The 17,076-nt window shown below is 32.8% G+C and overlaps 1 protein-coding gene across 4 annotated transcripts in view; it reads right to left on the minus strand.

Annotated features, from left to right (window-relative positions):
* LOC150095684 (major vault protein-like) overlaps positions 1-17,076 on the minus strand; it is a 248,434-nt gene that overhangs the window by 144,132 nt on the left and 87,226 nt on the right. For all 4 annotated transcript variants that reach the window (XM_090409713.1, XM_090409711.1, XM_090409712.1 and 1 more), the window contains exons 4-5: positions 12,068-12,188; positions 5,245-5,471 (exon numbers count right to left, since the gene is read on the minus strand). In XM_090409713.1, coding sequence (XP_090265839.1) covers positions 5,245-5,471; positions 12,068-12,188 — 348 coding nt within the window. The remainder of the gene's footprint in view (positions 1-5,244; positions 5,472-12,067; positions 12,189-17,076) is intronic.

Genomic DNA, 17,076 nt, shown 5'->3' on the forward strand with positions numbered 1-17,076 from the left:
AAACTTTCCTTTATCTTCCAAGTGAATCTCTAATTTTATCTTTATTCAAAACTTAACTATGCACGAGATATTACAAAATTCAAATATTTAAGCCTTTTCTCCCCTTAGTGTCCCTAATATTTATATTATACTGCACCTTTCAGGACATTTAGTTTAGGATATATAATTCGAAAACAAAGAGCAAATACAAAAATATGTCTGAGTGTGAAACTATTAAGCAGTCGTGACCCTCTATCTCGTAACTTAACACATTAATTTCCCATGTGATTAGGTTCGTACGTTTTCCAAGTGGTGCATTAGGCAGCAATTTCAGACAACTGTATTATTAGTGAACAAAAGTTTATTACAAATCTCAAACATGGTACAATTCAATCTCTATTATATAAAACACAATTCAATACTAAGAATAAAAATTACAAAATCACACAAGCAAAATTCAAGTATTAGGCAAAATCCTATATGGGAATTCGCGATCATGCCATCATAATAACAGACTTTATACATATAAATATACACATATAATCCTGGAACAAATTAACACTTTACTTAACCTTATACTAGTCAGAATGCTCTATATTGCTATAATACCATGGACATTAATATTTATTTTCAGTTTACCTTATCTAATTTACAAAACAAACAATATAGGTTAAACTATCCTATTGCTATGCCCATACATACATTTGACCTTTAAGACACTCTCATATGAAATACCATGCACATACATAAATCTTTAGCACATGAATGCTTATCAAATAATATAAACTAGTTTACTCTCATTCTACTCTGATTTGTACTAAAGTCCTAGTATATCTTCGACTGTCCAGTAATTAACAATGATTGCAACTATATGCGATTTCAATCGCATATAGTTGCAATCAGCTCGTCCCAGAAAGGTACTGTAAAATCTTTCTGGGACGAACCCTGGTTTTTCACGATCTATACCTTTCGTGCTTGAATAAGGGACACACACAGGATCTTCTATTCTATCACTATGGAACTCCTCACATGGGCACGGACCTCTGCATGGATTTTCTTTCCCTCGATACGAGTACTAGGTGATGAGATACTTAGACAATTCCTCCTTCTTGTGACTATACGGTGTTCCTTGTCTCTTGCAATAGGAATACGGGATCAAATTCCCGCACACTTTGTTTCCTTGTTGCGTCGGATGGAGATAACTCCTACACCGTGACTCAGGAAAACCTGTGTTATCTATACGAAAATTTCGCGAAGAAACTCTGAGGGAAAAAGCCTCGGGGGGGGGGGGGTCCTAACCCTTTTATCTGCCTGACCCCTATCGGCACCTTCTTGAATTTCTCCAACCCCCTACTGGAGTTGATCTCACTCACCAATTAAAGTCGTGTTTTTCTGCCCAAAGCATGCTTTGGGCAGAAAAACTTTTCTTCCTTGCATGCAACTCTCACGTGACGACGTCTCACTTCGGGAGTTGACCTTGAGCTATCGTCATTTGTTTTAAGCTGGCCTCTATACTAAATTAATCTCCTTTTTTAGAATTTACTTGAATATTTTAATCTCCTTTTTTTTCAAGTGTTAAACTAGCCTCTCACATACAAATTCTTATCTCTAATTTTCTTTGCCTTACTTAACCTATCTTTTTAATATCCTCTTTTATAATAAGATTCCCTTTTTCATTATTTAGTTAATAAACAATTTCTGCTATATTTATTTTACTTGGATGCAAGCATATTTTCTGTCTTTAAATATTTTGTATTAGCTACTTACATAGGATTTTATATTTTTTATTTTCTTGTTACACCATGATAACTGAAATTTTTACATTCTTGGTTATCAGGATGTAACACTATCCAAACCTGAACAAAAACGATAGATTAATCATTCCAAGAATGTGGAGGCCCATCTGCAACCCTTATAGCAACCAGAACAAGCCCAAAAGAAAATTTCAATACAAGAGGACTTTAGGAATGTTTAATATAGTTCTGTTTTTAATAAATTTATTTTTTATTTACTTTAATTTAATTTTTATTAAATTAAATTTATTTTTATATTTATCTTTTTTTTTTAATTTAATTCTTTTTAATCTATTTACAATTTTTTTAAATTTAATGTTATTGATTTACTTTTTTCCACAAGAGGTCAGGCTAGGTAAAAGATTAATAAGCAGTTAGATTCATTTTATCTTTGTAAAGTGCAGTAGCATGCAGCTTGTACCGTATACATATGTATTTTCCTGATGATGACCTCAATATAGAAGTCAAAACGTCGAATGTTACTTTCCTAATATTAAGTAATTATTTTAACACGTGCGTTGTATCTCCATAAATTCTTAACCATGAAAACAGGAAGATCTATAAATAAATATATCTCTGAACATCAAAGACCACATCTGTCTCATCATAAATTTTGCCTTGTGCAACATAGAGTTGTGCAAGATCACAGGATCCAATAGCAAAAGACTATTACATAGATCCATATATAAACATGAACGTTTATATAAAGAAAGTGCTAAAGCCTTACATCATAGACCTAATCTTGATTGGAACAACTGTCTCACTATTCCAAAAGGCTGGGAAATTGTTATCCTCAAGTGTATGAAATAAATGTATCTGTTATATTTTAATTTAATTTACAGCCTAATTAGATTCAATTCATAAATACATGACTGCATACATAGAGTGATTCTAATTTAAGCATGCATGTTAATATTTTTTTGAATTTAGTTCCTATTGTTGTTTGATAATACAGTTTCACTAAACAAGAAAATGGAATCAAATGCTTGAGGTCAATAAAACTGTAGTATATAGGTAAGTTGTATGACCAGTACTTTTCAGCAGGCTATTAACTGTAAAAATATGGTCTATAGTAGGCCTTCCAGGTCTCAATCCTACTTGAATTTCTTCTACTCTAGTATAAGTCTGGATTCTATTTTGAATAATACATGTGAAGATTTTATAGTTATGACTTAGCATGTTATGGGTCTATAATTTTCACACCTTCGTTTATCTCCTTTTTTGGGAATTGGTATTATGATGACTGTCTTCTGGTCATCAGGAATTTCACCAGTATATAATATTTGGTTAAACATTCAAGCAGGAAACTGATGACTGCTATGCCACCATATTTCCATAGTGCAGTAGGAAAATTCATCATAACCAGGTGGCATATATAAGTTAATTTGGTTTATTGCATTCAAAATTTCTTCTTTTATTATGAATGGTGCTTTTTCTGTCTCTTCATTTGTGTTTTTCCAGTCTTCCTCCCTCAGGAAAAATATCTGGTAACATTCTTTCCAAATTTTTTAATCTCTTGAATTGTTTCAGTTTCAATACTGTTTTTATCTTTCTTTGGTGCATTTGCTCATTCTTTTATAATTTTATATATATAGTCTTGCTATCATTCTTTTTATTGGCTTCTTTATATTTCTGCTTTTTCTTCTAACCAAGCATGTTTAGCAGATCTACACATTTTATCTATTTTGTTTTTCAGTCTTTTATAATGTTGCTTATGTTCCTCTGAATTTTCTCTGTTCAGAGTATTATTTGTAGCTCTTTTTTCTTCTCAAGTTTCTCTGGTTATCCACTCATTATTGCTCTAATTGTTGTACCAAGTGTTTTACTTGCAGCACCATAACTGCTCTACCCATTTTCCATGCATTTTCTACATTGTCCAAGGTTTTCTTTAACTCTGTTTCTATTATGTTTCTGTAGTTATATCTTTCTGTTTTGTAATGCAACGTTATGTTAAGACCCTAAGCAACATTATTAACATAAAGTTGTTTAGGGTCTTTGGTTTGGTATATTTAAATTTCAACTTGATTTTTGCAGCTAGTAATTTATGAGCAGAGTCAAAATCTATTTTCTTTAGTGTTCTTACATTTTGGATCGAGGATTTCCAGTTATTTTTGATTAGAATGTAATCAATATAATTTTTAATCATATCATCTGGAGATGTCTGCATGCATTTGCATGATGGTATATGGAAAAACATGGTGTTTGAGATGAAGAGATTATTTTAAAAAATTCCAGCAGTCTTCTGCCACTTTCATTTCTCTTGTCCACTCCAAATTTACCCATCACATCTTTCATGTGTGGTGTAAATCTCCCTACCTTAGCATTGAAGTCTCCGATTACTATTAGGATATCCTTTTTGATTGTTTTGTTAATAAGGTCATGTAGTTGATGGTAGAAAGTATCTAATTATTCTTCATCTTCATGTAATTGATCTGTAGCATAAATCTGGATAATTTTGGGAAAAAAAAATCTTTTTCTTTTCTTTTTAATCTAATTGTTATAATTCTTGGACCGTGTGATTCTAAAATTAAGATGGAGTTCTGCAAGTGATTACTGATTAATACTGTGATGCCTTCTCTGTGGGTGTTATCTTCTCTTCCTGAGTAAAATAGTTTTCCATTCTTCAAATTTACCATACTTTTTCCTGGCCAGTGTGTGTTTCAACAATACCAATTATATCCCACGTAATCTCTTCTTTCCTGGTTTAAGAAGAGTCCTGATATTCAATGTTAGGAGGTGGATTATTTTTAGAGCTGACCACATAACATATTTCTTAACTATTTCTTGGGATCTAAGAACAGTAATGTCAGTTCCCCAGACACGATAGCATTATTTTGGCTCAGTAATGATTTTCTGTTCATATGGGGTTTTGGCAATTTAATCAGCCAGTTTGCGACTCCTCTGCTGCATTTTCTCCCCTAACTTTGGCTGGACATGGTGGGAGAGATTTCCAGTGTATGAGAAGAACAAAGTAAAATAGGAAAGGTTCACTCCTAGCCCTTGAATATTCTAATAGCATTGGGGAGAAGGAGTAAGAATAAAAGAAAGAAGAGTAGGGACCTACAGATAATATAACAAATATTTATTATGTGAAGTAAGCCATGGTCCAGCACCAAGTACCATGGGTTCGCCACTCCCATAATCACTGAAGTGAGACCGTGAGGTTAAAGTTTTCCAATTATAATGGATAAAAATGAAAAAAAAATTATTTTAAATCATTTTTCCCAGTAAAAATAGAACTGAAAAAGAATCTTTCATCAAGCATTTTTGAACCTAGAACTAATTTAACAACTACTGCATTGCAATATACCTATTTCATCACACAAACTAACACATCTTCAAAATTATTTATATGCAAAAACACATTTTTATACAGATCAGAGTTTAAGTACCAATTGTCAATATATGATTTATATTTGTAATGACTACCATTATCTATGATAGCCATTTCAAAAGAAAGGATGCCTGTTACCTTATCAGTAAGCACAAAAGCATCAACAACATCCACTATCTCTTCATAGGCTCCTGGAAGATATGCTCCAACACGTTGTACTAGCCAGTGTTCACCTGTAACGCGCTTTTTCCCATCTCTATCATAAGTCTCAGTCTTAGCTCGAAGTTTCAATGCTTGATTTGGCTTAATCACCGTTGCTCTAACAATTTCTAATTGTTTAACTTCTTTTCGTGGAATGTAGGTACCTTTTATAAAAAAATATGCAAATTAAGAAAATTTAATAAAATAATAAAACAAAATTAACATTACAAATATTTATAATATTTAGTTTTAACTTAAATTTAGTGACAAGTTATTATTACATGAATTTCATTTAAAAAGTTGACACCTCACCTATTGAATTTCTTCTAATGTTATACTCAAGAACATGTACGCTAATGAAGCTTCTTAGAAGCCTTGCTAAACTAATTGTTGTTAATTTATTCGTATTCCTCCTATGTCTTAAGCACATTTTGCTCGATTGATCTTACTCGGTCTTTTTGTTTGTTTGTTTTTATCTTAAACACAGATTAACTCAGAAAAAAACTCAGAAAATATTCTGAGATTTACTGATTAACATAACATTTTTACAAGCAATACTGCAAAGCATATTTATTAAGTAAATTTTGTTGGGAATAAAATACTTGCACATAACATTAGATTCCCTCTTGGGATAGCTAAACAATAAACAGTCAAAATCAATTACAAAAGAATAAGTAGTTATCTCCATCATCAATAAAGGAATAAAATTACCCTTTGCATAACTGGCCAAAAAAAAATCCTTTAAATGATAATTATAAAATAATTTCCGTTATATACTTCCTTATTAGAGGAGAGGAAGTATTTAACAATGATGATAACATTCTTTGATATGAAACCATTACACATTGTACAGTGATAAAACAAGTATCAAAATAAAAAACATGACAATGCAACTATTTGTACTTGTGATTCCATTAAAGGTGACATTTAGGAAGAAGTAAATGAATTCCTTGAATCATCAAGAGGGAAATGACATAGAAGAACAGAAGAAACTGGAGAATGAATTATTGACAGAGTAAGAAAAAACTCATAATTAAGAAAATATTCTGAGATAGTTTGGAAAAAGAGCAGGAATGATTACAAAGGTAAGTGATTATAATAAGCTTAAAACCAGTTGAAGTTGTACCATAGATGGAAGATTTCAAAGGAAAAAATGTCAGGTGTTGACAATGGCAAACTGTGTACCATGAGTGAGAAAGATAAAGAGATTTGGAATGAAATGGATTTGCAATTTGGAATGGCTCTTCTTATGAGTTACAGTAGTTTCTCTTTAAATTAAATGCACTTCATCCCAGGATCCAATTCACCTTAGAAGAAGAAGAAAATAAGCAATTAGCCTTTTTAGATCCTCTGATTCTTCATCAATCAGATAGTAACCTATGTTTTTTTCATTTTTTTCAGAAAAAGACTCATACAGGCCTTTATATCCATGCTGAATCTCATCACCATCCTAGTCAAAAGGTTGGAACTATTAAGACTTTAGTACATTGTGCTCATGCATTATGTTCTTCAGATGAACTTAAAGCATGAGCACAATGTACTCATGCTTTAAGTTCATCTGAAGAACATAAAGCATGATTTTCAAATTTATAAAAAAAGTGGAATTTTTTTAATTCCACCTTTTTATCTAATAGTTTTAAGGATTCTTTCATCAAAAAAGCTTTTAACAGTCATGCTTTTAACTCTACCTCTTCCAGTACAGAAGAAATAATTAGTGTGTACTAGTCCCTTATGTGCATAGCATTAATGAAAGCACAGCAAACGTTTTAAAACTGCTGAATATTTTTGTTGCCTTTCACCCCATCAGAAAAATCTCCACCATACAAGACACTGTCTTGTATACAGCTAATTTAGAGTTTTGACTAATTCCTTTTTTATTCCATGTAAATTTATTCTGCTAACTTCTTACCATATCATCATCAGCAGCAGCAAATTCCTGCCATGTACCCTCAAGGGGTGTATGTACAGGATATGATAGTACTACATGAAAAAAATTAGATCATTATTAATTTCCTATCTACAATTTTCCTCCAAATCAGTCTGTTACTTGTCAAGACTCCAACATTATCAGATCTTATATTTCTATCGTCTAAAGCACTTTGTACTGTATCTTACCATACCAGCATTACTAATTCTGTTGTCTATTTCCATATTTGATTTACCATCTTCACTAAAAATTGTGCCTAAAAAGATGAAATGTTTTACTTGTTCTATAGGTTCAATATTCAGGATACAGTCAGTGTTTTCAATGTTTCTGCCTATTTTTAATGTCTTTTTTATTGCTGATTTTCATACCAAATTTACTACAATAATTATTCAATTTAGTCAGGGTATCTTGCAGACTTTTACTGGATTTATTCAGAAGTATAATCATCTGTTTAAATAAAGAGCAAAGATTAACATCACCACTTTTGATATCATATTTAATATATCACTTTCCTTCATAATGTGATCCGTATAGATAATGAATTATAGTGGAGATAATATGCACCCTTGTTGCATACCTGATTTTGCCTCGTCATCTTCCTGTACCTCCTTCAAGTCTGACTGCTGACTTTCAGCTTAAATAGAGACTATGTATTGCTATCTATTCCCTTCAACAATTTTTATTGTCCCATTCACACCACATAACTGTAGTATCCTGAAGAGCTTTCCTCTTGGCACTTTGTCATATGCCTTTTCAAGACCAATAAAACTTAACTAAAAATCCCTGTTATTCCCAAGATTTCTCAATATGTGAAAATCTGATCCTGACAACCTCTATTTGGTCTGATTCCAGCTTGTTCTTCACAAAGCTTCCCTTCTATTATATTCTATTATATTCCCAAGATTTCTCAACTATGTGAAAATCTGATCCTGACAACTCTATTTGGTCTGATTCCAGCTTGTTCTTCACAAAGCTTCCCTTCAACAATTTGTCTTAGTCGTTTCTCAAGTATACTTGCATAAATCTTACCAGGAACACTCAGTAGGAAAATATCTCTAATTCTCACATTCAGTTTTATTTCCCTTTTTCCCATGAATGCTGACCAGTGGCTGCTCGTTTATAGTATGCTTCTGCCTTAGTATCACCACTTCTGGGTCCGGCTCAAACTGATGAGAACTCAATAAAGGTCGAAACCGGTCTGGGTAGTGGCCCTTCCCTTAATGCATATATTATACATGTCTGCAAGGAAATGTGCTTTGCATTATGGCAGATACTGAGACGGAGTAATGAGAGCTTGGTCCACCTTTACTACAAGTTGCTTCAGGCGCAAACTTTGTTTGCTTACACTTGGATAAAGGATTAAACTAAATTTATTTTATTACTTTCACATTCAGTTTTGCCTGAATCAAACTTGTTCTTCATCAAGCTTCCTTTCAGCAATTTTTCTAAGCCATTTCTCAAATATACTTGCATAAATCTTACCAGGAACACTCGGTAGGGAAATACCTCTGTAATTCTCAATTTAGTTTTATTTTCCTTTTCGTATATAGGTACTATGAGAGCTCTACTCTAATCACCTAGAATTCGTCCTTCTGAATTATGCAGTGCAGTCACTGTAAGACTTTTATATCTCCATACTTGAGCATTTCTGGTCGAATATCATCTACTCCTGCTGCCACATTTCAGGCTTTTGATGGCTTTTTCTACTTCATGTATGGATATGTATACCTGATTGTATGTCTGTTGAGTGCTTTTTAACACTGTGTTGTCACTGCTTGTTTCATTTAGCAATTTTTTGAAGTAATTACTCCACACATCAAGGATATCTTTTTCTCCAGTTTTCATGTCCCCTTTATCTCTAATTCCTTTTACAGGCACTCTTTCCTTCATTCCTGAGCTTTTTCAATAGCCACCAGAAATCTTGCCTTCCTGATATTTATTTTCTATGATCTTACCAAAGTCTTCCCATGACTTTTGTTTAGCTTTCTTACATTTATTTCTGCGTTCTCTAAGAGCATACAAGCTGACTTACTTGACAGGAACTTTTGATATGATGATATGCTTCCTTCTTTTCCTTTTCTGCCTCTAATCTTCCTGGGTCCACCATAGAGTTCTGATCTGTCTATACTTGCACACAATGTCACCATATGCCTCTCTGGCTGAATTAATGTTTTATTCAAAGTTTGCCACTGAATCTCCAAGGTCTAGGAGAATTCTTGTTTTCAAACTCTTTTATTTTTTTTTTTAATAATGTTTGTGTATTTCTGCACATTTTTATGTTTGAACTTGGTGTTAGTAATAACTAGTCCATGTCATGAGCAGAATCTAGCAGGTACTTACCATTATCATTAGCTTTGATCTTTTCTCCAATTTTCCTAAAATATTCTTATATGTCTCTTAATCATTTCCTACTCTGCTGTTTAAATTTCCAACTAGGACCAACATTTCTTTTTTCATTGTTAGCTGCCTTCTGTAATGCCCCAAAAAATTCCTCCTTCCTTAGTAGAACCTTCTGTGGTACCAAAGGTACAAATAAGTCTCATTGTCCAGTTCTTCAATCAGATATTTTCCATATCACTCTACTGATACTGTCTGCCATTCAAGAAGATTATTCTAATTCTTCTACACCTTATTTTGCCTGATTGTCATTGCCTGAATATAATACTTTTACCCCACTTTTCCCAACATCCCCCCTTCCTTTAACAGCTTAACAGCAGATGAATGCACATCGCCAGAATAAGGAGACAGAAAACAACATCCAAAAAGATCCAAAAATGATATGTCCAAATTTTCCTAACACCATTCTTCATATATTAGTTTTATAACACTTCAGTAATGCCCTAAGTTTTGGGTAAAAAGCCAATGACATTGTAATAAAAAAAAAAAAAAAAAAAAAGTACTCCTAAAAACGAAAGTGGGCTATATTAGCCATTAAAATAATATAATACTTTGTATTGTTTGTTACTTAAAAAAGATCTCACCTATTTTTGTCTTCTTTGTTTCAGTCACACCTATTATGTTGATCTGGTACTTATCCAGTTCTTCTGCTAGTTTCATTTCTTTTACATTGATGCTTCTTATTTTGATAGTATACCATACTCTATCATGCCACTTTGAAACTTAAATGTTATTTCATCCAGATTTTATAATTTTCTACTCTTTCATACATGTAGTTTATTCTTTCTGCTATTTCTCCAATTAGTAATCAATTTTGTTCTTTTTATTTTTTTTAATGTGATGTCCTTTGATTTCTTTATATACTGTCCTACATGTACAGGTCCTGAAATTACCTGAACAAAAAAAAATTTTTTTTTTAACCTTATGGTTATCACTCATTGGCATATGACCGCAATGTCTTGGATTTCATTGACTTAGCTAAAAATATCTCATGTCATTGGACATTCATTATCCTTTCTTCGTAGTTCTGTTCTTCAAGAAATAGTGTTCATTTTGAAGTTATGCTTGTTAATAAAGGGTTCAAAATATTTATTCATTATTTTTTTTTTTAACCTGTTGTGTTGTTAATAAGTCATTAAGCCTTTTGTGGCCTGGTTGGCCGAGTGGCTAGCATATATGCTCTCTAGTCAAAAGGCTGCTGGTTCATATCCCGATGTGAGCACGGATGTTTGTGATTGTCTGTGGAATACTAGTGGTGGTGATGGGTGGTAGATGGTGCAGTTTGCAGTAGTTGGTGGATTTGAGTGGTGGAGGCAGAGAGTTGTAGAGTAGGTGCCCTCCCTTGATGAGTCTTTGGACTCCCTGGAGGTGTCAGATAATAATAACATAATAATAAAAACATATATAACCAGCACATTAGTCTACACAAGCACATAATATAATGTTGTTTAGCAGTCAATTCTGTATGCAGTTGCACACTTCCTCTTGCTATAACTAATAAAATTTTGATGTTTTCAACTATATATTAAAGCTGCTTCACAACATAAATTAAATGTCTTTCAAATTTGTCAATATAAGTCCAAAACAAGATCAGTAATGACCCTGAGTTAACATTTGAATTTTTTCTTATTTTTTACTGAAATACTAAACATTAAACTATTAGGTGACAAAGGAATGTACTTTAGACGATCTGTTTTAAGATAAAAACTACCAATAACTTGAACTCTTGCAATGTATATACACATTGCAAGAGTTCAAGTTATTGGTAGTTTTTTATATTTATGTGGGTGTGGAGATGTTACCAAATAATTAAAGTGATAGAGGTGGATAACAATTATGACTGCAAGTGACCACTAAAAAGCTTTGTGCAGGATAAGGACAAGAAATCACAGTTACTTCACAAAATGCCAATGTGTTGCCAGATAATTTCTTGATATCTTTACTATAATGGGATATCAGACCTGTTTTGATGACTTACTAGACTGACTTCTGCTAGATTACTATCAATAATTTGTTACTAAGTGTACAAAAAAACTTTTGTACACTTAGCAACCAAGGCAACAAATGTACAAAAGTGTTGTATATTGCTCAGTAGGATCCTGATACAGGGGGTCAAAACACTGAGAATCATTGAGAATTATTAAAAGAATTAGAACAATAATTCCCTTGAAAATTATTGAGCAAGTGTTATAAGTGTTACATGCAATTTAACACTAAAGGAAAGAATCATGTATTTTTCAGTTGTATCCATTATGTTGCATCACTGCTCTTCCTCTAACAGTTTGCATTCTCCTTATTACTGATGATATTAGCCTAGCAATATGAGTAATAAAATATTAGCATAAATAATTTGTTACAAATTACAGTTGTATCTCATTTTCATTTTATTATGCATTATATTAAAGAAAAAAATTCATATGAAACCAATTTAATTACCTGGGCCTTCAAACAACCACTCATCTCCTGCAATCCTGTTAGTGCCATTATCATCAAAATCACGAAGTGCTTTAAGCTTCAGGGCTGAATTAGAGGGGATTACCGACAGTGGTGTAACATCCTAGAAATAATGGAGAAAAAACTAGAAGTACTAAACACAGTGACAAAGAAAAATGCAAATTATATATATATATATATATATAGCAAGAGAGAGAGAGAGAAATAGATTTCATTAATAAGCTTTGTGTTTTAAAAACCACAAACAGAATGATCAGTTCCTTTGATTATTCATGAAAACAAATTTAACCTACTCATGCATAAGGGCCTCATATGAGGGCACATATATTTTCCCTTATAATAATTATTTATTCATAATTTAGTGCTACTGTATGCATGTAGTCCTCATCTGGGGAGACCAAAGTGTTCTTAGAAATCACACCAGATGGCAGGAGTTTCAACAGAGTTACAGGAATACCAATCTCTCTGCAGTGCATGGTGGTATCAAGGAGGAAGTGAAAAGCTGCTGTTTTGTTGATTTGAATTTGGTGATTTTATGTCTTCTGGAAAGGTTAGTAAGGTTTTATATATTGTTATACCTTGTAGATGAAGTGTGAATATTTAATTTGTTCATGTTTATTACTATATTCATAAAACAAACTTGAAAACAACTTGTCCTCGCATGAGGACGATATGTTTGTAAGGTAATCTATGAGGCAAATAGTTTGAGGTTAGAAAGTTCTTGTAAAATTTATATAATTTTATTTATTTTATTTTTGCAAACATAAATGAATAGGAAGGGTATTAATTGGCATTATCATCTCTTTTACAGATGGATAACCAAAAGCCAGGTCCATCAGGCATAAAAAAGGCCTATTACCACAAGAGACTTACTGAAGAGGAGATTGAAAAACTGTTGGAGGAATCTGAAGCTGAGTGATTCTGATGATGATCCTACATACCAGCAGCCACAAAATGATCTTACAGAGAGTGACAGTTCAAGTGAAGACAGTGCCCTTCCACTGTTGGTCAGACTCAACATTCAAAGTCCAGCTAGTGTGCAAAATACAGCTGTTGCTGGTCATATGTCATTGCAGAGACAACCAGCGTGGTTTAGTGAAAAAGATGATCCCTTTGCTGGTACTGAACCACAGTTTAAAGGAAAATATCAAGTAAATATTCATGGAGAGAGCCCTGTAGATTATTTTTCGCAGCTGTTTCCAGATGAATTGATGGATGAAATTGTGAAACAAACTAATCTGTATGCATGCTGCAAAGACAAAGATAATTTGGCATTTACTGTGACTGAACTCAAAATTTACCTTGGAATTGTACTTGTCATGACATACATGAAATACCCATGTGTAAGGCAGTACTGGTCTTCTGAACATGTCAGTGAAATGGGAGGACATAAGACGATATTTGCATTTTGTTGATTCAGACACAATACCTACCAACAATAAAAACAAAGCAATACGTATAAGACCAGTGCTGCAAAAGTTTCATGAAACATTCTGCTGCTGTCAGCCCAGAAGAATTTCAGAATGTAGATGAGATGATGATTCCATTCAAGGGACGTTCACAACTCAAACAATACTTACCTAAAAAACCAAAAAAAAGGGTTTCAAAATGTGGGTATGGGCAGGCATTTTAGGCTATGTATATTGTTTTGATCTTTTTGTAGGTGCAGATCCTGGAAGACAAAATTCAGACTCATTCAATGCAAATGAAAATGTAGTACTTAGGCTTTGTCATGATCTTGCTGGTAAGAACTTCAAGGTATATGCAGACAACTTCTTCATGAGCATCACCCTAATTAAGAAACTAAAGAAGATATGTGGGTACATGCAGAAGAAATCGACTTCAAGGTGCTGACTAGAAACTGAAAAATGAAAAGGATTTGCAGATGGGACAAGGAAATATGTCAGTTACCACATCCTCTGATGGCATTACTGTCACTAGATGGGTTGATAACTCAATAGTACATGTGGAATCTAGCTACTTAGAAAAAGAGCCTGTCAGCATATGTCAGAAGTTCAGCCAGAAAGAAAAAAGTATGTTGAAATTCCACTACCTTGCAGCATAGCTGTTTATAAGAAACATATGGGTGGAGTGGACCTTATGGACTCTTGTGGCTTGGTATCAAAATGATACCAGGAACAAATGATGGTATATGAGAATTTTTTACCATATGTTGAACATGCTTGTTTGTAATGCACGGATCATTTGAAAATGGGAAGAAAAAAAGAAAAATTGGATTTGTTGCAATTCAAATCAAAAGTGGCAACTGCTTTGATATATCAAGGATCATTCATGCTCAGCTAGGTACAAAGAAACGAGGACTCCCTTCAAGTCAGACACCACCATCACTAAAGAAATGTAAAACTCACTCTGTGCAATATGAGAAACATTTTCACAGCGGTGGACACTTCCCAAAGAAGACAATAGGTGCTAATACCAATCGTTGAAGAGATGTACACTGCAAGAGTAAAACAAGATACATCTGTGGTAGATGTGAGGTTCCAATCTGTCTGGAATGTTTTTAGTCTTTCCATACAAAATGAGACAAAGAGAATATGACTGTTCTTGATTTACATAGCTCTACTGCAAATTCTAATTGTTCTACTTTTTTGTATGTACTAAGTAATCCAAATTTTGATCATTCATGCAGTGTTTCAGCAAAATATAAATTGTTTATAATCTGTTTTGTTATACTTGTAATATCTTTCAATGAAAATAAATTCTTTAGTCTAAGTCATTTCCATAGAAATATGTCTGTAGTCCGTTGGCATTAGTGTATGTCTGTTGGTATCATGTTTTACATATACAGGACATAAATTTAGCAAAATTAATGAATTCATGGTAACGCTGTAAGATTAAATGGTACTACTGTATCATGCCATTATAATTTTTTATAAATGAATATAAAAATTCATGCATGAGGGTTAAAAAAATAAAACATCTAATTTAATCATTCAGCATTTACATATGTTAACCGATATAATCAACTGGAAAAGATTTCCTGCTTAGATAAAAAAAAACACGCTTTCTGGTATCTTCAAAAACAGGAAACGATCAGTTGAAGAGAATCAACCATTACTTGAGTACTGTCTGGCAGGTAGTAACTTGAATGAATGAATATGTTTTTAATGCATTTATACCAGAGCATTCAATAAACTCTCACTGCAAGTTAACCTTCTGGTAGGGTTGAGACAAACACTACACCCAGCCATTAATTTTATGTTTGTGTATTGGTGGGAGCACTACATATTGTGACAGATCTTCAATTGCAACCATATCTACCAAGGAGGAGGAGTATAACTAATGTGTTTCTTATAGGATGTATTAGTTGTCCTCCCCCTACCTTGGAGATTTGGTTGAGTGGTATATTTGAATTATAATGTATAAAATGTATAAATATGTGAATCAGCATTAATGAGTCATTTGAGAAAAGCAAATACAGGGTGGCCCATAAGTCACAATGGGGTTTAAAATGTGAATAATATTTTGATTATTAATTTTTTTCATTTTATTTTTTTTCAGGTATTCAATGGAACATTTGAGAAATTAATGATAGAAAAGTTCACAACCAAATAACAAACCAAAATCGTGCAATCTTATTTTGAAAACCAGAGTCTGATTATTCTAACATAGAGTGAATAATTTCATGAAGAACAATTAATTGGCCATCACATTCTCCAGATATGATGGCTAATGATTTCTTTCTATGGGGTTACTTACCCAAAGGAAAAGATGTATGTGAACAAGTCTCGGATAATTCAATAGCTGAAGGAGAACATTCATGCAGAAATTAGGGTACTGCAGCAAGAAATGTTAATAGCTGTCATGGAACATGCCATAGAAATGGCCTATCTTTGTGAAGACAAAAATGGAAGGCATTTAAGTGATGTGGCTTTTCATAACTAATAAAAAAAATCGTCAGTTCTGTATTTCATTATAGCAAAAAAGAATAAAAATAATAAATAAAAAAGTTAAATGTTTAAACTCCTTCATGACTTATGGACCACCCTGTATAAGGGAGAAAAAGAGCAGGAGTGAATAGAAATACTTTCATTACTGACATGTGAATTATTAATAGTTTATATTAGTGATATTATATGTATGCGTCCTATAAGTTGTTGTTGGAGTGAATAACATATGATACTATAAATTGTAGACACACATATTTGCATTTATGATGGGCATAATTTTAAAAAAAATTTATAGGGAAAGAGTTTCGTTTGCCAATCAAATGAACTAATAATGTTCATTAAGTGATTCATCTAGGTAAAGCAGCAATACATGTGGATTGATGGAGCAGCAAATCATGTTGTACAATGTGTTGTGCTTGATATATATATTTATTTCTATATTTTATTTATATTTTGCTTCACATATTGAAAGGTTTCGGCATTGTTGATTATTAATAATAGTGCTTCACAGTATAAACGCCACCATGAACAAATAAATAAATATATTGAACTTACCAATATTTCACAGGTTTTCTATCCAGCATCTTCAGAGCACAAATTTAACTCTGACAAGCACACTACACTAAAACATTAAAAACGATTCAGTATGTAACTGATACAAAACTAATGTCACAAGTGGCCTCTATAGGCTTATTAAACATACAATTAATTTGGAGAAGCCAGGCTATATGGTCTCAATGACTGTCTCCCAGACCTTCAGCAAATCAATGTAACCATACTTGTTGAGATTGGGCAAGTGCTTCATAGCAGAAACTGATTCTAAAAATAGTCTTTCAGACATACAGTGACTTCAGCATAAACTGATGTCTTCCTCCATTTAATTCTACATGGAGTATCCAGAGCATGGTCTGCAGGTCCTGACTTACCATAAAGATTATCACTGATATCATTTTTATGATCTTCAAGCCAGATGTGAACTGACCTACTAGTTTGTCCAAAGTAGGCTAAACTGCAGGCACAAGGAACTTTATACACTCCAGGATGTGCAGGAGGAGAATTTTTTTTTATTATTATAGAGGT

This window comes from Typopeltis vanoorti, chromosome 20 (genome assembly GCF_054136105.1).
Source record: "Typopeltis vanoorti isolate ZY-2024b chromosome 20, IOZ_Tvanoo_1.0, whole genome shotgun sequence".
NCBI classification, from domain to species: Eukaryota; Metazoa; Arthropoda; class Arachnida; order Uropygi; family Thelyphonidae; genus Typopeltis; species Typopeltis vanoorti.